The sequence below is a fragment of the Ylistrum balloti genome, unplaced genomic scaffold (genome assembly GCF_031769215.1).
Source record: "Ylistrum balloti isolate Yb309-2 unplaced genomic scaffold, AGI_CSIRO_Ybal_v1 Utg369796, whole genome shotgun sequence".
Lineage (NCBI taxonomy): Eukaryota > Metazoa > Mollusca > Bivalvia > Pectinida > Pectinidae > Ylistrum > Ylistrum balloti.
In genome coordinates this window covers 1,034,930-1,056,631 of record NW_026781976.1, presented here as the reverse complement: position 1 = coordinate 1,056,631, position 21,702 = coordinate 1,034,930, and the positions used below count along the sequence as shown (strand labels likewise).

General features: G+C 34.7%; 1 protein-coding gene across 1 annotated transcript; it reads right to left on the bottom strand.

Annotated features, from left to right (window-relative positions):
* Window positions 1-16,234: 16,234 nt before the first annotated feature.
* Window positions 16,235-20,690, bottom strand: LOC132544398 (synapse differentiation-inducing gene protein 1-like). The gene is made up of 4 exons (XM_060207986.1): window positions 20,616-20,690; window positions 18,501-18,685; window positions 17,912-18,043; window positions 16,235-17,385 (listed from the first exon to the last, which is right to left on the bottom strand). Exons 1-4 carry the CDS (start codon window positions 20,629-20,631, stop codon window positions 17,233-17,235), a joined length of 486 nt encoding a protein of 161 aa, XP_060063969.1. The 5' UTR covers window positions 20,632-20,690; the 3' UTR covers window positions 16,235-17,232.
* Window positions 20,691-21,702: the final 1,012 nt, after the last annotated feature.

The window sequence follows — 21,702 nt, the reverse complement described above, 5'->3', positions numbered from 1 at the left end:
AAATGAAAATTAGACAGTTGTACTGGTTACAATTATTTATCAAGAACGAGTATTATATTGAAAATAATTACATTATATGTTTGAAAAAAACTATTTTTTAAAAAAAATTTTACCCCAAAACTCTAATCTAAGTAATTACTTATGTTGTTATAGTGACATATGTCAAAGCATGTAAATGGGTTATCCTATCGAACACGTTGTCTATAAAATACAGAAGATGCATTTTTTCTCACTTTTAAATTTTGAATAATACATTACAGATTTGGTTTGTCCATGGGTTTCAGTTTAACTTTTTTTTTTAGCTAAAGATATTGCTGGGACTTATTAATAAAGCTTATTGCTAAGTGCAGGAATTGGTGGGTTTCGTCGGTGAAGCAGAAGACGCTTACTTTTCCGGAACACTTGGTCTTATTCTCCTTGTACTTTTTAAAGAATCTCCGTGTAAATCTTTCTTTGTCCATTTTTTGTCCCAGTTACTTACAGTAAGTTACGTTGACTTTAACCTAGTTCTAGATGCAAAATTAGACTATGATTATAATCTACATATAATAATAGCAAATCAATAGACAGAGTTAGAGAAATATTACATGAGCTAGATTTGATATATAAATATATACGGAGCAACACCCAGATACCAGTAGATGCTCAAGGAGAAAACCCAGTACTAGAAAACAAGTTAAATGTTTTTTTTTCATGTGTCGGAAAATTTACCATCAGTTATGATTAGGGCCAATATTGAACCTCACTATCGATCGGACAATTCCACGGCAATACTTAGTCTTAAATCTAATTAACTCAAAACAGGAAAAGATCTATAGAAATTAAACAATTCTCTATTTTAAACTTTAAAATACTTTATTTCTGGTACAGTATGATATACCTTAAACAGACAAGACCGTAGCAATGATATTACAGACATACAATTTATAATAAATGTTCCGAGAGACTTTACTTATGGAAATTAGAGTAAATGGCATCTTGTACACGTCATAAAAACAAAGTCAAGTTATGGAACAGAACAGAACAGTCAATCTATAAGAAGGAGTTGATTCATAAGGTCTTTAAGAATCTAAACAGCAAGAATTAGAAAAGATAAGAAAATTAAAATTAGACGGAAACATAATTAGATCTAAGGCCACTTGAATTGATGAAGGGAAAATTTAACCAAACACTTTTTGAGGAAGTACATTCAAACATGGCATCATAATCATAAACTTAACTCAAATTCCATAAAACTAAAGCAGAATACAACTTTTTTGGCTGTACCCTTTATAATCGTACATACATGAATATGGAATGCCACAAGACGACGAGAAGACTTTAGGAAAAACGTGCGTCCTGTACTTAAATATTATGCAACGAAAGAAAAAAAAATAGGCAAAAAGTTATACAACACCCTTATTTGAATGTAAGAGCGTGCCGACACCGGGTAGCATGGTAAGACAAACTTCACCCGTGACAAGGTCAAAGTTATAGAGATGTTATCAAAGTCAGTTGGAGCGTCATATCACATGGTAGAAAATAACAAGGGCGTTTCTGCTTTGAAAGTATGATGGAATGTTAGGTTTGACAGACTTCTGGTGTAAAATATTGCTGATGTTTATAGCATCCACTCGTTTACTTACAAACTCAACTTTCATATAAACTCGCGAGTTGTTGGAGGATCGTGTGCAGACAATATTTTTTGGCTGTACCCTTTATAATCGTACATATGGAATGTCGTACATATGGAATGTCACAAGACGACGAGATAACTTCAGTGCGTCATCATTCCTGTACTTAAATATTATGCAACGAAAACAAAAATAGGCAACAAGTAATACAACACCATTATTTGAATGTAAGAGCGTGCCTACACCGGGTAGCATGGTAAGACAAACTTCACCCGTAACAAGGTCAAAGTTATGGAGAAGTTAGTAGCTCATATGGAGCTTCATATTACCATGACATATACGAGATGCAGTTTTTTTTTAAAAAGTAGAAACATGTCTGGTTAATATGCATGACTGACAATTTCAGAATGTTTCATTCTCCATGCAAAGTTACTTGGATTTCATTCTCTATGCAAAGTTACTTGGATTTCATTCTCTATGCAAAGTTACTTGGATTTCATTCTCTATGCAAAGTTACTTGGATTTCATTCTCTAAAGTTACTTGCATTCTCTATGCAGTTACTTGGATTTCATTCTCTATGCAAAGGTACTTGGATTTCATTCTCAAAGTATGCATTTCAGTTTGCTTGGATTTCATTCTCCATCAAAGTTACTTGGATTTCATTCTGTATGCAAAGTTGCTTGGATTTCATTCTCTATGCAAAGTTACTTGGATTTCATTCTCTATGCAAAGTTACTTCGATTTCATTCTCTATGCAAAGTTACTTGGATTTCAATCTCTATGCAAAATTACTTGGATTTCAATCTCTATGCAAAGTTACTTGCATTTTATTATCTATGCAAAGTAACTTCGATTTAATTCTCTATGCAAAGTTACTTGGATTTTATTCTCTATGCACAGGTACCTGGATTTCATTCCCCATGCAAAGACACTTGGATTTCATTCTCTATGCAAAATTACTTGGATTTCATTCTCTATGCAAAGTTACTTTGATTTCACTCTCTATGCAAGTTACTTGGATTTCATTCTCTATGCAAAGTCACTTGGATTTCATTCTGTATGCACAGTTACTTTTATTTCATTCTCTATGCAAAGACACTTGGATTTCATTCTCTATGCAAAGTTACTTGGATATCATTCTCTATGCACAGGTACTTGGATTTATTCTCTATGCAAAGTTACTTGGATTTCATTCTCTATGCAAAGTTACTAGGATTTAATTCTCTATGCACAGTTACTTGGATTTCATTCTCCATGCACTTGTTACTTGGGATTTCATTCTCTATGCAAAGTTACTTGGATTTCATTCTCTATGCAAAGTTACTTGGATTTCATTCTCCATGCAAAGTTACTTGGATTTCATTCTCTATGCAAAGATAATAGTATTTCATTCTCCATGCAAAGTTACTTGGATTTCATTCTCTATGCAAAGTTACTTGGATTTCATTCTCTATGCACAGTCACTTCGATTTCATTCTCCATGCAAAGCTACTTGGATTTAATTCTCCATGCACAGGTAATTGGATTTAGTTCTCTATGCAATGTTGCTTGGATTTCATTCTCCATCAAAGTTACTTGGATTTCATTCTGTATGCAAAGTTACTTGGATATCACTCTCTATGCAAAGTTACTTGGATTTCATTCTCTATGCACAGTTACTTGGATTTCATTCTCCATCAAAGTTACTTGGATTTCATTCTGTATGCAAAGTTACTAGGATTTCATTCTCTATCAAAGTTACTTGGATTTCATTCTGTATGCACAGTTACTTGGATTTAGTTCTGTATGCAAAGTTACTTGGATTTCATTCTCTATGCAAAGTTACTAGGATTTAATTCTCTATGCAAAGTTACTAGGATTTCATTCTCTATGCAAAGTTACTTGGATTTCATTCTCTATGCAAAGTTACTAGGATTTCATTCTCTATGCAAAGTTACTTGGATATAATTCTCTATGCAAAGTTACTTGGATTTCATTCTCTATGGAAAGTTACTTGGATTTCATTCTCTATGCAAAGTTACTTGGATTTCATTCTCTATGCAAAGTTACTTGGATTTCATTCTCTATGCAAAGTTACTTGGATTTCATTCTCTATGCAAAGTTACTTGGATTTCATTCTCTATGCAAAGTTACTTTGTTTCACTCTATGCAAAGTTACTTGGATTTCATTCTCTACGCATGCAAGTTACTTGGATTTCATTCTCTATGCAAAGTTACTTGGATTTCATTCTCTATGCAAAGTTACTTGGATTTCATTCTCTATGCAAAGTTACTTGGATTTCATTCTCCATGCAAAGTTACTTGGATTTCATTCTCTATGCAAAGTTACTTGGATTTCATTCTATGCAAAGTTACTTGGATTTCATTCTCTATGCAAAGTTACTTGGATTTCATTCTCTATGCAAAGTTACTTGGATTTCATTCTCTATGCAAAGTTACTTGGATTTCATTCTCTATGCAAAGTTACTTGGATTTCATTCTCTATGCAAAGTTACTTGGATTTCATTCTCTATGCAAAGTTACTTGGATTTCATTCTCTATGCAAAGTTACTTGGATTTCATTCTCTATGTTACTTGGATTTCATTCTTGCAAAGATAATAGTATTTCATTCTCCATGCAAAGTTACTTGGATTTCATTCTCTATGCAAAGTTACTTGGATTTCATTCTCAATGCAAAGTCACTTCGATTTCATTCTCTATGCAAAGTTACTTGGATTTCATTCTCCATCAAAGTCACTTGGATTTCATTCTGTATGCACAGTCAGTTCGATTTCATTCTCTATGCAAAGTTACTTTAATTTCATTCTCTATGCAAAGTCAGTTCGATTTCATTCTCTATGCAATGTTACTTGCATTTAATTCTCCATCAAAGTTACTTGGATTTCATTCTCTATGCAAAGTTACTTGGATTTAATTCTCTATGCAAAGTTACTAGGATTTCATTCTCTATGCAAAGTTACTTTGATTTTTTTCTCTATGCAATGTTACTTGGATTTCATTCTCCATCAAAGTTACTTGGATTTTTTTCTCTATGCAAAGTTACTTGGATTTCATTCTCTATGCAAAGTTACTTGGATTTCATTCTCTATGCAAAGTTACTTGGATTTCATTCTCTATGCAAAGTTACTTGGATTTCATTCTCTATGCAAAGTTACTTGGATTTCATTCTCCATGCAAAGTTACTTGGATTTCATTCTCTATTTACTTGGATTTCATTCTCTATGCAAAGTTACTTGGATTTCATTCTCTATGCAAAGTTACTTGGATTTCATTCTCCATCAAAGTCACTTGGATTTCATTCTCTATGCAAAGTTACTTGGATTTCATTCTTGGATTTCATTCTCTATGCAAAGTTACTTGGATTTCATTCTCTATGCAAAGTTACTTGGATTTCATTCTCTATGCAAAGTTACTTGGATTTCATTCTCTATGCAAAGTTACTTGGATTTCATTCTCTATGCAAAGTTACTTGGATTTCATTCTCTATGCAAAGTTACTTGGATTTCATTCTCTATGCAAAGTTACTTGGATTTCATTCTCTATGCAAAGTTACTAGGATTTAATTCTCTATGCAAAGTCACTTCGATATAATTCTCCATGCAAAGCTACTTGGATTTAATTCTCCAGGCACAGGTACTTGGATTTAGTTCTCTATGCAAAGTTTCTTGAATATCATTCTCCATGCACCGTTACTTGGATTTCATTCTCCATCAAAGTTACTTGGATTTCATTCTGTATGCAAAGTTACTTGGATATCACTCTCTATGCAAAGTTACTTGGATTTCATTCTCTATGCACAGTTACTTGGATTTCATTCTCTATGCAAAGTTATTAGGATTTCATTCTATATGCACAGTTACTTGGATTTCATTCTCTATGCAAAATTACTTGGATTTCATTCTCCATGCAAAGCTACTTGTATTTCATTCTCTATGTAAAGTCATTTGGATTTCATTCTCTATGCAAAGTTACTTGGATTTCATTCTCTATGCAAAGTTACTTGGATCTAATTCTCTAGGTACAGTTACTTGGATTTCATTCTCTATGCAAAGTTACTTGGATTTAATTCTCTATGCAAAGTTACTTGGATCTAATTCTCTATGCAAAGTTACTTGGATTTTATTCTCTATGCAAAGTTACTTGGATTTCATTCTCTATGCAAAGTTACTCGGATTTAATTCTCTATGCAAAGTATCTTGTATTTCATTCTCTATTTCATTCTCTATGCAAAGTTACTTTGATTTCATTCTCTATGCAAAGTCACTTCGATTTAGTTCTCTATGCAAAGTTACTTGGATTTCAATCTCTATGCAAAGTTACTTGCATTTTATTATCTATGCAAAGTAACTTCGATTTAATTCTCTATGCAAAGTTACTTGGATTTTATTCTCTATGCACAGGTACTTGGATTTATTCTCTATGCAAAGTTACTTGGATTTCATTCTCTATGCAAAGTTACTAGGATTTTATTCTCTATGCAAAGTTACTTGGATTTCATTCTCTATGCAAAGTCACCTTGATTTCATTCTCTATGCAAAGTTACTAGGATTTCATTCTCTATGCAAAGTTACTTGGATATCATTCTCTATGCAAAGTTACTAGGATTTCATTATCCATAGACAGTTAATTGGATTTCATTCTCTATGCAAAGTTACTTGGATTTCATTCTCCATGCAAAGTTACTTGGATTTCATTCTCTATGCAAAGTACTTGCATTTCAGTTACTTTACTTGGATTTCATTCTCTATGCAAAGTTACTTGGATTTCATTCTCTATGCAAAGTTACTTGGATTTCATTCTCTATGCAAAGTTACTTGGATTTCATTCTCTATGCAAAGACTTGGATTTCACTTGGATTTTATTCTCTATGCAAAGTTACTTGGATTTAATTCTCTGTTCAAAGTTACTAGGATTTCATTATCCATAGACAGTTACTTGGATTTCATTCTCTATGCAAAGTTACTTGGATTTAATTCTCCATGCACAGGTACTTGGATTTATTCTCTATGCAAAGTTACTTGGATTTCATTCTCTATGCAAAGTTACTAGAATGTAATGCTCTATGCAAAGTTACTTGGATTTCATTCTCTATGCAAAGTTACTTGCATTTCTTTCTGTATGCAAAGTTACTAGGATTTCATTCTCTATTCAAAGATACTAGGATTTCATTATCCATGCAAAGTTACATGGATTCCATTCTCTATGCAAAGTCACTTCGATTTCATTCTCTATGCAAAGTTACTTGGATTTCATTCTCTATGCAAAGTTACTTGGATTTAATTCTCTATGCAAAGTTACTTGGATTTCATTCTCTATGCAAAGTTACTTGGATATCATTCTCTATGCACAGGTACTTGGATTTATTCTCTATGCAAAGTTACTTGGATTTCATTCTCTATGCAAAGTTACTAGGATTTAATTCTCTATGCAAAGTCACTTCGATTTAATTCTCCACGCAAAGTTACTAGGATTTCATTCTCTATGCACAGTTACTTGGATTTCATTCTCCATCAAAGTTACTTGGATTTCATTCTTCTCTTGGATGCAAAGTTACTTGGATTTCATTCTCCATGCAAAGTTACTTGGATTTCATTCTCTATGCAAAGTTACTTGGATTTCATTCTCTATGCAAAGTTACTTGGATTTCATTCTCTATGCAAAGTTACTTGGATTTCATTCTCTATGCAAAGTTACTTGGATTTCATTCTCTATGCAAAGTTACTTGGATTTCATTCTCTATGCAAAGTTACTTGGATTTCATTCTCTATGCAAACTTGTTATTGCATTTCATTCTCCATGCAAAGTTACTTGGATTTCATTCTGTATGCAAAATTAATTGGATTTCATTCTCTATGCACAGTAGCTTCGATTTCATTTTTCATGCAAAGTTATTTGCATTTAATTCTCTATGCAAAGTTATTAGGATTTCATTCTCCATCAAAGTTACTTGGATTTCATTCTCTGTGCACGGTTACTTGGATTTCATTCTCTATGCAAAGTTACTTGGATTTCATTGTCTATGCAAAGTTACTTGGATTTCATTCTCTATGCAAAGTTACTTGGATTTCATTCTCCATGCAAAGTTACTTGTATTTCATTCTGTATGCAAAGTCACTTCGATTTCATTCTCCATCAAAGTTACTTGGATTTCATTCTCCCTGCACCGTTACTTGGATTTAATTCTCTATGCAAAGTCACTTCGATTTCATTCTCTATGCAAAGTCACTTCGATTTAATTCTCTATGCAATGTTGCTTGGATTTCATTCTCCATCAAAGTCACTTGGATTTCATTCTGTATGCACAGTTACTTGGATTTCATTCTCTATGCAAAGTTACTTTGATTTCATTCTCTATGCACATTGGATTTTTCTCTATGCAAAGTTACTTGGATTTCATTCTCTATGCAAAGTTACTTGGATTTCATTCAAAGTCTATTTCATTCTGCAAAGTTACTTGGATTTCATTCTCCCAGCAAAGTTACTTGGATTTCATTCTCGATGTAAAGTTACTTGGATTTCATTCCCCATGCAAAGACACTTGGATTTCATTCTCTATGCAAAATTACTTGGATTTCATTCTCTATGCAAAGTTACTTTGATTTCACTCTCTATGCACAGTAGCTTCGATTTCAATTTTCATGCAAAGCTACTTGCATTTAATTCTCTAGCCACAGTTACTTGGATTTCATTCTCTATGCAAAGTTACTTGGATTTCAATCTCTATGCAAAGTAACTTCGATTTAATTCTCTATGTAAAGTCATTTGGATTTCATTCTCTATCCAAAGTTACTAGGATTTCATTATCTATGCAAAGTTATTAGGATTTCATTCTATATGCACAGTTACTTGGATTTCATTCTCTATGCAAAATTACTTGGATTTCATTCTCCATGCAAAGCTACTTGTATTTCATTCAAAGTTACTTGGATTTCATTCTTTATGCAAAGTTACTTGGATTTCATTCTCTATGCAAAGTTACTTGGATTTCATTCTGTATGCAAAGTTACTTGGATATCATTCTCTATGCAAAGTTACTTTGATTTCATTCTCTATGCAAAGTTACTAGGATTTCTTTCTCCATCAAAGTCACTTGGATTTCATTCTCTATGCAAAGTTACTTGGATATCATTCTCTATGCAAAGTTACTAAAGTCACTTGGATTTAGTTCTCTATGCAAAGTTACTTGGATTTCATTCTCTATGCAAAGTTACTTGGATTTCATTCTCTCTGCAAAGTTACTTGCATTTAATTCTCCATCAAAGTTACTTGGATTTCATTCTCTATGCAAAGTTACTTGGATTTCATTCTCTATGCAAAGTTTCTTGAATATCATTCTCCATGCACCGTTACTTGGATTTAATTCTCTATGCAAAGTCACTTCTATTGAATTCTCTGTGTAATGTTACTTGGATTTCATTCTCCATCAAAGTTACTTGGATTTCATTCTGTATGCAAAGTTACTTGGATTTCATTCTCTATGCAAAGTTACTTGGATTTCATTCTCTATGCAAAGTTACTTGCAAAGATTTTGGATTCTCTCTATGCAAAGTTACTTGGATTTCATTCTCTATGCAAAGTCACTTCGATTTAGTTCTCTATGCAAAGTTACTTGGATTTCATTCTCTATGCAAAGTTACTAGGATTTCATTATCCATGGACAGTTAATTGGATTTCATTCTCTATGCAAAGTAGCTTCGATTTCATTTTTCATGCAAAGTTACTTGGATTTCATTCTGCATGCAAAGTTACTTGGATTTCATTTTCGATGCAAAATTACTTGGATTTCATTCTCCATGCAAAGTTACTTGGATTTCATTCTCTATGCAAAGTTACTTGGATTTCATTCTCTATTTCATTCTCTATGCAAAGTTACTTGGATTTCATTCTCTATGCAAAGTTACTTGGATTTCATTCTCTATGCAAAGTTACTTGGAAGTTACTTGGATTTCATTCTCTATGCAAAGTTACTTGGATTTCATTCTCCATGCAAAGTTACTTGGATTTCATTCTCTATGCAAAGTTACTTGGATTTAATTCTCTATGTAAAGTTACTTTGATTTCATTCTCTATGCAAAGTTACTTGGATTTCATTCTCTATGCAAAGTTACTTGGATTTCATTCTCCATGCAAAGCTACTTGGATTTAATTCTCCATGCACAGGTACTTGGATTTAGTTCTCTATGCAAAGTTACTTGGATTTTATTCTCTATGCAAAGTTACTTGGATTTCATTCTCTATGCAAAGTTACTAGGATTTCATTCTGCACTTGGATTTCATTCTATTGGATTTCATTCTCTATGCAAAGTTACTTGGATTTCATTCTCTATGCAAAGTTACTTGGATTTCATTCTCTATGCAAAGTCTTGGATTTCATTCTCTATGCAAGTTACTTGGATTTCATTCTCCATCAAAGTCACTTGGATTTCATTCTCCATCAAAGTTACTTGGATTTCATTCTCTGTGCACGGTTACTTGGATTTCATTCTCTATGCAAAGTTACTTGGATTTCATTGTCTATGCAAAGTTACTCGGATTTAATTCTCTATGCAAAGTCACTTCGATTTAATTCTTCATGCAAAGTTACTCGGATTTAATTCTCTATGCAAAGTTATTAGGATTCAATTCTCTATTCAAAGTTACTAGGATTTCATTCTCTATGCAAAGTTACTTGGATTTCATCCTCTATACAAATTACTTGGATTTCATTCTCTATGCAAAGTTACTTGGATTTCATTATCTATGCAAAGTCACTTCGATTTCATTCTCCATGCAAAGTTACTAGAATTTAATTCTCCATGCACAGGTACTTGGATTCAGATCTCTATGCAAAGTTACTTGGATTTCATTATCCATGCACAGTTACTTTCATTCTCCATGATTTACTTGGATTCTTCTCTATGCAAAGTTACTTGGATTTCATTCTCTATGCAAAGTTACTTGGATTTCATTCTCTATGCAAAGTTACTTGGATTTCATTCTCTATGCAAAGTTACTTGGATTTCATTCTCTATGCAAAATTACTTGGATTTCATTCTCTATGCAAAGTTATTTCATTCTCTATGCACAGTTACTTGGATTTCATTCTCCAAGCAAAGTTACTTGGATTTCATTGTCTATGCAAAGTTACTTGGATTTTATTGTCTATGCACAGATACCTGGATTTAATTCTCTATGCAAAGTTACTTGGATCTAATTCTCTATGTACAGTTACTTGGATTTCATTCTCCCAGCAAAGTTACTTGGATTTCATTCTCGATGCAAAATTCTTTGATTTTATTCTGTATGCAATTTTACTAGGATTTAATTCTCCATGCAAAGTTACTAGGATTTCATTATCCATAGACAGTTAATTGGATTTCATTCTCTATGCAAAGTTACTTGTATTTCATTCTGTATGCAAAGTTACTTGGATTTCATTCTGTATGTAAAGTTACCTGGAATTCATTCTCTATGCAAAGTCACTTGGATTTCATTCTTCATGCAAAGTTACTTGCATTTAATTCTGCATGCAAAGTTACTTGGATTTCATTCTGTATGCAAAGTTATTTCATTCTCCATAAAGTTACTAGATTTCATTCTCTATGCAAGTTACTTGGATTTCAATGCACAGTACTTGATTTCATTCTCAGCAAGTTACTTGATTTAATTCTATATATTTTTCATTCTCCATGCAGTTACTTGGATTTCATTCTATGCAAAGTACTTCGATTATTACTAAGGATTTAATTAGCTATCAAAGGACCATTGGATTTCATTCTCTATGCAAAGTTAAATGGATTTCATTCTCTATGCAAAGTTACTTGGATTTATTCTCTATGCAAAAATTAAGTTATTTCTGGTAAGTTACTTGATTTCATTCTCTATGCAACACTTCGATTTCATTCTCTTATCACTTGATTTCATTCTCCATGCAAGTTACTTGGATTTAATTACAAAGTTATTGGATTTCATTCTCTATGCATTACTTGGATTTCATTCTCTATGCAAAGTTAATTTCATGTCAAGTTACTTGATTTCATTCTCAGAATAGCCATTCTCCATGCAAAGTTACTTGGATTTCATTCTCTATGCAAAGTTACTTGGATTTCATTCTCCATGCAAAGTTACTTGGATTTCATTCTTGCAAAGTTACTTGATTTCATTTCTACAATGGGTACTTGTATTTCATTCTCTATGCAAAGTTACTTGTTTCATTCTCTATGCAAAGTTACAGGGATTTTATGCTTGCAAAGTTACTTGGATTCAATGTTATCAAAGTTGGATTTCATTCATGCACTTACTTGGATTTAAAATATTGCTGATGTTTATAGCATTCACTCGTTTACTTTACAAACTCAACTTTCATATAAACTCACGAATTGTTGGAGGATCGTGTGCAGACAACATTTGTCAGCCGCACCATTTGTTATCGTACGTACACGAATATGGAATGTCACGAGATGACGAGATCACTTTAGTGAAAATGTGCATTATCATTCCTGTACTTAAATACCATGCAACGAAAAGAATATAGGACAACCAGTTATACAACACCATAATTTGAATGTAAGATCGTGCCTACACCAGGTAGCATGGTAAGACAAACTTCACCCGTGACAAGGTCAAAGTTATAGAGATGTTACTTGGATTTCATTCTCTATGCAAAGTTATTTCAAAGTCAGTTGGATTTCATTCTCCATCATATTTTTTGGCTGTACCCTTTATAATCGTACATATGGAATGTCGTACATATGGAATGTCATAAGACGACGAGATAACATCAGTGCGTCATCATTCCTGTACTTAAATATTATGCAACGAAAACAAAAATAGGCAACAAGTAATACAACACCCTTATTTGAATGTAAGAGCGTGCCTACACCGGGTAGCATGGTAAGACAAACTTCACCCGTAACAAGGTCAAAGTTATGGAGAAGTTAGTAGCTCATATGGAGCTTCATATTACCATGGTATATACAAGGTGCAGTTTAAAAAAAATAGAAAAATGTCTAGTTAATATGCATGACTGACAATTTCAGAATAACGAGAAATATTATGATTCTCAATATCACAACCAACGTCATGCTCAAAACTACATTTTTTCTGTAAAAATTACACTAAAGTCTAAAAAGAATTATCCTTCCAAGGAAGAAATGTTAGACTCATTTCGGTAATTAAAATACCTCAGATGCTTCCATTCATGAAGAGTTTTGATTCTATCATATCTGGGTGTTGGGTGTTGAAAAGATGATTTTTGAAATTGAAGTCAATTTGACCCCTTTTGGTCCCGACAATCAGCCCCTTTGGATGTCTATGTTTTGTGATGTGTTTACATTCTCTGTGGATACCTATGTATTCTGATGTGTTGACATTCTCTGCGGATGTCTATGTTTTGTGATGTGTTAACATTCTATGTGGATGTCTATGTTTTGTGATGTGTTAACATTCTCTGTGGATACCTATGTATTGTGATGTGTTGACATTCTCTGTAGATGTCTATGTATTGTGATGTGTTGACATTCTCTGTAGATGTCTATGTATTGTGATGTGTTAACATTCTATGTGGATGTCTATGTTTTGTGATGTGTTAACATTCTCTGTGGATACCTATGTATTGTGACTTGTTGATATTCTCTGTGGATGTCTATGTATTATGATTTGTTGACATTCTCTGTGGATGTCTATGTTTTGTGATGTGTTAACATTCTCTGTGGATGTCTATGTATTGTGATGTGTTAACATTCTCTGTGGATGTCTATATTTTGTGATGTGTTAACATTCTCTGTGCATACCTATGTTTTGTGATGTGTTGACATTCTCTGTGGATGTCGATGTTTTGTGATGTGTTAACATTCTCTGTGGATACCTATGTATTCTGATGTGTTGACATTCTCTGCGGATGTCTATGTTTTGTGATGTGTTAACATTCTATGTGGATGTCTATGTTTTGTGATGTGTTAACATTCTCTGTGGATACCTATGTATTGTGATGTGTTGACATTCTCTGTAGATGTCTATGTATTGTGATGTGTTGACATTCTCTGTAGATGTCTATGTATTGTGATGTGTTAACATTCTATGTGGATGTCTATGTTTTGTGATGTGTTAACATTCTCTGTGGATACCTATGTATTGTGACTTGTTGATATTCTCTGTGGATACCTATGTATTGTGACTTGTTGACATTCTCTGTGGATGTCTATGTTTTGTGATGTGTTAACATTCTCTGTGGATGTCGATGTTTTGTGATGTGTTAACATTCTCTGTGGATACCTATGTATTGTGATGTGTTGACATTCTCTGTGGATACCTATGTATTGTGATGTGTTGACATTCTCTGTAGATGTCTATGTATTGTGATGTGTTAACATTCTATGTGGATGTCTATGTTTTGTGATGTGTTAACATTCTCTGTGGATACCTATGTATTGTGATGTGTTGATATTCTCTGTGGATGTCTATGTATTGTGACTTGTTGACATTCTCTGTGGATGTCTATGTTTTGTGATGTGTTAACATTCTCTGTGGATGTCTATGTATTGTGATGTGTTAACATTCTCTGTGGATGTCTATGTATTGTGATGTGTTAACATTCTCTGTGGATGTCTATATTTTGTGATGTGTTAACATTCTCTGTGCATACCTATGTTTTGTGATGTGTTGACATTCTCTGTGGATGTCGATGTTTTGTGATGTGTTAACATTCTCTGTGGATACCTATGTATTGTGATGTGTTGACATTCTCTGTAGGTGTCTATGTATTGTGATGTGTTGACATTCTCTGTAGATGTCTATGTATTGTGATGTGTTAACATTCTCTTTGGATATCTATGTTTTGTGATGTGTTAACATTCTCTGTGGATGTCTATATTTTGTGATGTGTTAACATTCTCTGTGGATACCTATGTATTGTGATGTGTTGACATTCTATGTGGATACCTATGTTTTGTGATGTGTTAACATTCTCTGTGGATGTCTATGTATTGTGATGTGTTGACATTCTCTGTGGATGTCTATGTTTTGTGATGTGTTAACATTCTCTGTGGATACCTATGTATTGAGATGTGTTGACATTCTCTGTGGATGTCTATGTTTTGTGATGTGTTAACATTCTCTGTGGATACCTATGTATTGTGATGTGTTGACATTCTCTGTGGATGTCTATGTATTGTGATGTGTTAACATTCTCTGTGGATGTCTATGTATTGTGATGTGTTGACATTCTCTGGATACCTATGTATTGTGATGTGTTAACATTCTCTGTGGATACCTATGTATTCTGATGTGTTGACATTCTCTGTGGATGTCTATGTTTTGTGCTGTGTTAACATTCTCTGTGGATGTCTATGTATTGTGATGTGTTGACATTCTCTGTAGATGTCTATGTTTTGTGATGTGTTAACATTCTCTGTGGATACCTATGTTTTGTGATGTGTTAACATTCTCTGCGGATGTCTGTTTTGTGATGTGTTAACATTCTATGTGGATGTCTATGTTTTGTGATGTGTTAACATTCTCTGTGGATACCTATGTATTGAGATGTGTTGACATTCTCTGTGGATGTCTATGTTTTGTGATGTGTTAACATTCTATGTGGATGTCTATGTATTGTGATGTGTTACCATTCTATTTGGATGTCTATGTTTTGTGATGTGTTAACATTCTCTGTGAATACCTATGTATTGTGATGTGTTAACATTCTCTCTGGATGTCTATGTATTGTGATGTGTTTACATTCTATGTGGATGTCTATGTTTTGTGATGTGTTAACATTCTCTGTGGATGTCTATGTATTGTGATGTGTTGACATTCTCTGTGGATGTCTATGTTTTGTGATGTGTTAACATTCTCTGTGGATACCTATGTATTGAGATGTGTTGACATTCTCTGTGGATGTCTATGTTTTGTGATGTGTTAACATTCTATGTGGATGTCTATGTTTTGTGATGTGTTAACATTCTCTGTGGATACCTATGTATTGAGATGTGTTGACATTCTCTGTGGATGTCTATGTTTTGTGATGTGTTAACATTCTATGTGGATGTCTATGTTTTGTGATGTGTTAACATTCTCTGTGGATACCTATGTATTGTGATGTGTTGACATTCTCTGTGGATGTCTATGTATTGTGATGTGTTAACATTCTCTGTGGATGTCTATGTATTGTGATGTGTTAACATTCTCTGTGGATGTCTATGTATTGTGACTTGTTGATATTCTCTTTGGATGTCTATGTTTTGTGATGTGTTAACATTCTATGTGGATGTCTATGTATTGTGATGTGTTAACATTCTCTGCGGATGTCTATGTATTGTGATGTGTTAACATTCTCTGTGGATGTCTATGTTTTGTGCTGTGTTAACATTCTCTGTGGATGTCTATGTATTGTGACTTGTTGATATTCTCTTTGGATGTCTATGTTTTGTGATGTGTTAACATTCTATGTGGATGTCTATGTATTGTGATGTGTTAACATTCTCTGCGGATGTCTATGTTTTGTGATGTGTTAACATTCTCTGTGGATGCTGATCTCATTCTGATAATGAAATGAGACAATTCCTATCTGGAAGGAAAGGAAAATTAAGGAACGTAATGATACCTCGATAAAATGTATTTTCTTTATAACTCCAAAATCATTCATTAGAGAGATAAAATTTGTTTATTCAGGACAAATGAATCTGTCGATGTCCAAACGTTTGATGTAAACTTGTTTTTTGTCCGGTTTATGATACTAGAGAGTATATTTGTAGTGGTCAGTCACTTCACTGGTGTCATGGCGATTTTTTTTTATAGTAGAGAGTACATTTGTAGTAGTCAGTCACTTCACTGGTGTCATGGCGATCTTGATGATAGTAGAGACTAACTTTGTAGTGGACAGTCACTTCACTGGTGTCATGGCGATCTTGATGATAGTAGAGAGTACATTTGTAGTGGACAGTCACTTCACTGGTGTCATGGCGATCTTGATGATAGTAGAGACTAACTTTGTAGTGGACAGTCACTTCACTGGTGTCATGTCGATCTTGATGATAGTAGAGAGTACATTTGTAGTGGACAGTCACTTCACTGGTGTCATGGCGATCTTGATGATAGTAGAGACTAACTTTGTAGTGGACAGTCACTTCACTGGTGTCATGGCGATCTTGATGATAGTAGAGACTAACTTTGTAGTGGACAGTCACTTCACTGGTGTCATGGCGATCTTGATGATAGTAGAGAGTACATTTGTAGTGGACAGTCACTTCACTGGTGTCATGGCGATCTTGATGATAGTAGAGAGTACATTTGTAGTGGACAGTCACTTCACTGGTGTAATGGCGATCTTGATGATAGTAGAGACTAACCTCTTAGTGGACAGTCACTTCAGTGATGTCATGGCGATCTTGATGAATTTGAGAATACTTGTCAATCAGTTTACCATTGAATTTCAAGCCACATCCTTGAATTACTCGAAGATGAATAGTAGTAACGTAAGATCCTAGAGGATATTTTGTCCACCATGGTTTGATCTTCCCAAGAAATAGCAATATGTCATAGTCATAGGGATAAAGATTGTGCCGAATAACATTTTTCCTGGTTACAAGTACATAGCACAAGTGATAAAACATCATGGATTGATCGGTCGTATCGCAGAGGGCTTACAATATGATTGAGTATAAGACAATGATATAGACGATGACGGCGAAGATGCACCCAGCGCCGATCCCGATTGCCACATTGGCCAGTTGTCTGGCTGAATTAGCATTAGCATGTGCCATGGCCAAGTCTCCCCGGTTGTAGGCAGATTTGGACTGAAATAACAACAAATCTATACATTACTGCATTTTCAGAATAACCCCAAACGCCATGCTCGGTAAGACATTAAAGTACGATAGTAAAACGCCACCCTTAGCTCCGGGAGGTAAACATTGTAATGGACACCGGAAACATAATTACAACAATCGAAAGACTATATAAGAGCAAAATATAAATATAGGAAATATTCATGCAAAATTTCTGGAAAAGTACAATATTAAAAATGAATGATGGGCGGCTTCTGCCAAAAACTTAAACTGAATTCACGATAATGAGATTGAAGAAAGCACCTATTTCACGGATTAATTGAATGCTGTTTTCGCTGGTGTTTTCAGCAAAGGCAAGATGCTAATGTGAATTTAAATGTCGTGCTATGTATGCCATACATCTGATCAATATATTTAATTAATGTATGTAAGGTGTTTAGGACAAAGTAGAATATTTTCGGACAGCTATTTACAGGATGAGTAAAGTAGATGAAAGTTATCTTCGCGTAGCAAGACATTAGGTGTCCTTACTTACCTCCATAGCTTTCCATATTGCAAACATTCCAATAGGCCAGAAGCAGAAAAATGTGGCGATTATAGCTCTGACCATGTTGTCCTCTGGAGGGGGTGCCATGATTACAGGCTGAAGTCCAGGTTGCTGTGTAACCTGGAATAATAATGTAACATTTAGACATTGATTTTATCATATTTGCACATTTCATTCTTTGTCTTAACAGGTACATTGTAGTAGATATAATCCTATTTCACATATCTTGATTTTCATTCGATAGGTCATTTTACATACTTTAGGAAACACCTAGAGTTATTTTGTGTTTCATACATCTCACACTAACCATTGTTTCCATGATAACTTCATTATCTACAGGTATTTAACATTTCAAAATCAATCAAACTTTCCCACCGGGTCATATTCCACTCAATTCATTCATGCATGACAAGTTGTCACTTTTATTTAAAAATTGTCATTTAAATTCGATTCTTATTATTGTATTGAAATATAAATGTTTAAATGTTAATGAAAGGTTTAACAATACTGATCGCCACATTTTGTTTATTAATTTCACGTTATAGATATTTCACACACGATAGTTAATGTTACATACAATAACATTGCTGGTAACCATCTGTTGTTGCTGGAACTGTGCTTGGTACGAAGGATGTGCCCATGTGGTGTTGTTCATGGGTTGACCATAACTGCCAGTTGGTTGAGGTCCATATTGTGGCTTGGGCCCTACATGAGCATGCCCTTGTTCCGTATATGGCGGAGGTGCCGAATGCTGAGCGAAACCTTTAATGAAGCAGTATCTGTATTTACTTTCTTAAGTCAAAAGCCGCACATGGCCACGACATCCAAAGTCAAGTCCAAGTAAATTTATTCTTTGTGTGTGTGGATGGCGGGTATGGCTAAACAATGCTGCCCTACACCGACAGAATATCGGCTGTATGTGTGAATGAGTGTGGGACGTTCCAGAAAAACAACAAACCCAGAGAGCGGGGGTTGGGGTGGGGACCTGCCAAGAGTTGAGGGAAAATAACTTCATATCATTGTGGTGGTGGTGGTAGTGGTGGTGAAATTGAGACCTTGTTTAGGATTTATAGTAGATTGTGTTGCTTGTTAGTGTCTTAAAGTCTCGAGTATTGAGTTTTGACTTATTTAACTAAGTCCCGGCATTTTTTACTTACCCCGCCTTAATCTTGACAGTTTTGACTTATCACACCTTAATCCCAACAGTTTTTGACTTACCTACCTTAATCCCAACAGTTGTGACTTATACCACCTTAATCCCGACAGTTTTGACTTACCCACCTTAATCCCAAAGGTTTTTACTTACCCCACCTTAATCCCGACAGTTTTTTTACTTATCCCACCTTAATCCCGACAGTTTTGACTTATCCCACCTTAATCCCGACAGTTTTAACTTATCCCACCTTAATCCCGACAGTTTTGACTTATCCCACCTTAATCCCGACAGTTTTTACTTACCCCAACTTAATCCCGACAGTTTTAACTTATCCCACCTTAATCCCGACAGTTTTAACTTATCCCACCTTAATCCCGACAGTTTTTACTTACCCCGACTTAATCCCGACAGTTTTAACTTATCCCACCTTAATCCCGACAGTTTTTACTTATCCCACCTTAATCCCGACAGTTTTAACTTATCCCACCTTAATCCGATAGTTTTGAATTATTCCACCTTAACTCCAACTTGCTTCTGTCGAGCCGATTATCTCTGCTTACTACCTCTGAATTTTGACAGACTGAATTCCGCTAACCCTTTATATTGCCTCCCAAACAATTCAGGTAATTTAGGAAGTAAATTGTTTTGACTTAGAATTGATATTGTCGTACATTTTTGTGCCCAAAGATAAACACTATTTGAACATATATGTTTTTCATTGATAATATTATTGCTGTCAGTGTATTCTCGGAAGTCGTAAAATAACTACTTTGCTTTTATTAACATAGAACTGTTCTGAGTGAAATACGCAGTACACCTAACGGTTTGCCAGACGTCAATAAATCGATATACTCAGGCAGAATTTTAATACATATACATTTTCTGTACTATATACTTTAAAATGTCATTGATACTTTAACTAGAAAGGAATTCCTCAAAAGGGATTTATCTTTAAAAACCTACCTGACTTCCCATCCATTACTTTGTTTTCGACCCGGAAAACTCTTCCATAAATCTATAAATAACACCGGTCAAAGGTCGGTGTGTATATCATTATATGTCACCTGGCCCACATCACAATGACGCGTGATGTCTACCAGAGTTGTCGGTCTTTATACTTGCATACCAGTCGGGTAGGTGGAGAAGTTCCTGTGATTCTTGCGATCTCTACTATGACAGACACAATAAGGCTGATTTCAGGACCGTATGGCCGTTTTCCAATATGTACTAATTACACATGAGTACCCACATAATACTTGTTTTACCAGAGACACTGTTTCCTCAAATGTAATTTTGATATTCAAGCCATTATTACACCAGTAGATTATTGAAAACTAGTTTTATATAACCTAATAATCCTATCTTCTGCTACATGTGTGTTACCTAGTGGGATCAGTGTATAATCCGTGAGGTATCCAGTCATCAATCGATAGAACTATAAGTATGTCAGAGTACGAAAACACGTCACCATTAAAACACACAATGAACAGGAAGTTAACATAGATTGTCTACATGACAAATCTTTTTAGAACTTACCTGACTTTTCAGCCATTTAGACGTGTTTTGCTCTGGAGATCCTCTCAAAACAACAACGTTATCAGCTGTTTTCTGCTAGCGTCCTAACATATTATATCGATAAGGCTTCCTTACGTTAACTATATAACATGAACTCGTAATCTCTGTATTTATAGCCCACCCAACAGACCCGTGATCCCACAGCGAGTTGACGTCAGGTACTAATATGTGTAAATAAACGTTTTCAAACTTAAAAAGTGAAATTATGTCCTTTGTGAATAACATCGATATTATTGTGAACAAAGTCAGTTATTGTTTTGTTTCTAATTGTCAAAGTATGTCATGCTTCTATCTTATCAACAACAAACATCCGGGTCTCATGAATTCAGAGGGATATCACAACTGAGTGCGATATTATTTTATTAAAGGTGTAGGAAGAATCGATCCATCCGATTATTCATCTATTCCGCCATACACAAACATTAAATCAACCGTTCTGCCCTCTCCCTAACCCAGTCGAGTCTGTACCTGTCCTAAACCACCAAACACAAACATTAAAGTGATCACTAAAGGAAGTAGGAAGATATACAAAATCAACCGTTCTGCCCCCTCCCTAACCCAGTCTCGTCTTTGCCTGTCCTAAACCGCCATACACAAACATTAAATCAACCGTTCTGCCCCCTCCCTCACCCAGTCTCGTCTTTGCCTGTCCTAAACCACCATACACAATCATTAAATCAACCGTTCTGCCCTCTCCCTCACCCAGTCTCGTCTGTACCTGTCCAACACCACCATACACAAGCATTAAATCAACCGTTCTGCCCTCTCCCTCACCCAGTCTCGTCGGTACCTTTCCTAAACCGCCACACACAATTATTAAATCAACCGTTCTTCCCCCTCCCTCACCCAGTCTCGTCTGTACCTGTCCTAAACCGCCATAAACAAGCATTAAATCAACCGTTCTGCCCCCTCCCTAATCCAGTCTCGTCTATACCTGTCCTAAACCGCCATACACAAACATTAAATCAACCGTTCTGCCCTCTCCCTCACCCAGTCTCGTCTGTACCTGTCCTAAACCGCCATACACAAACATTAAATCAACCGTTCT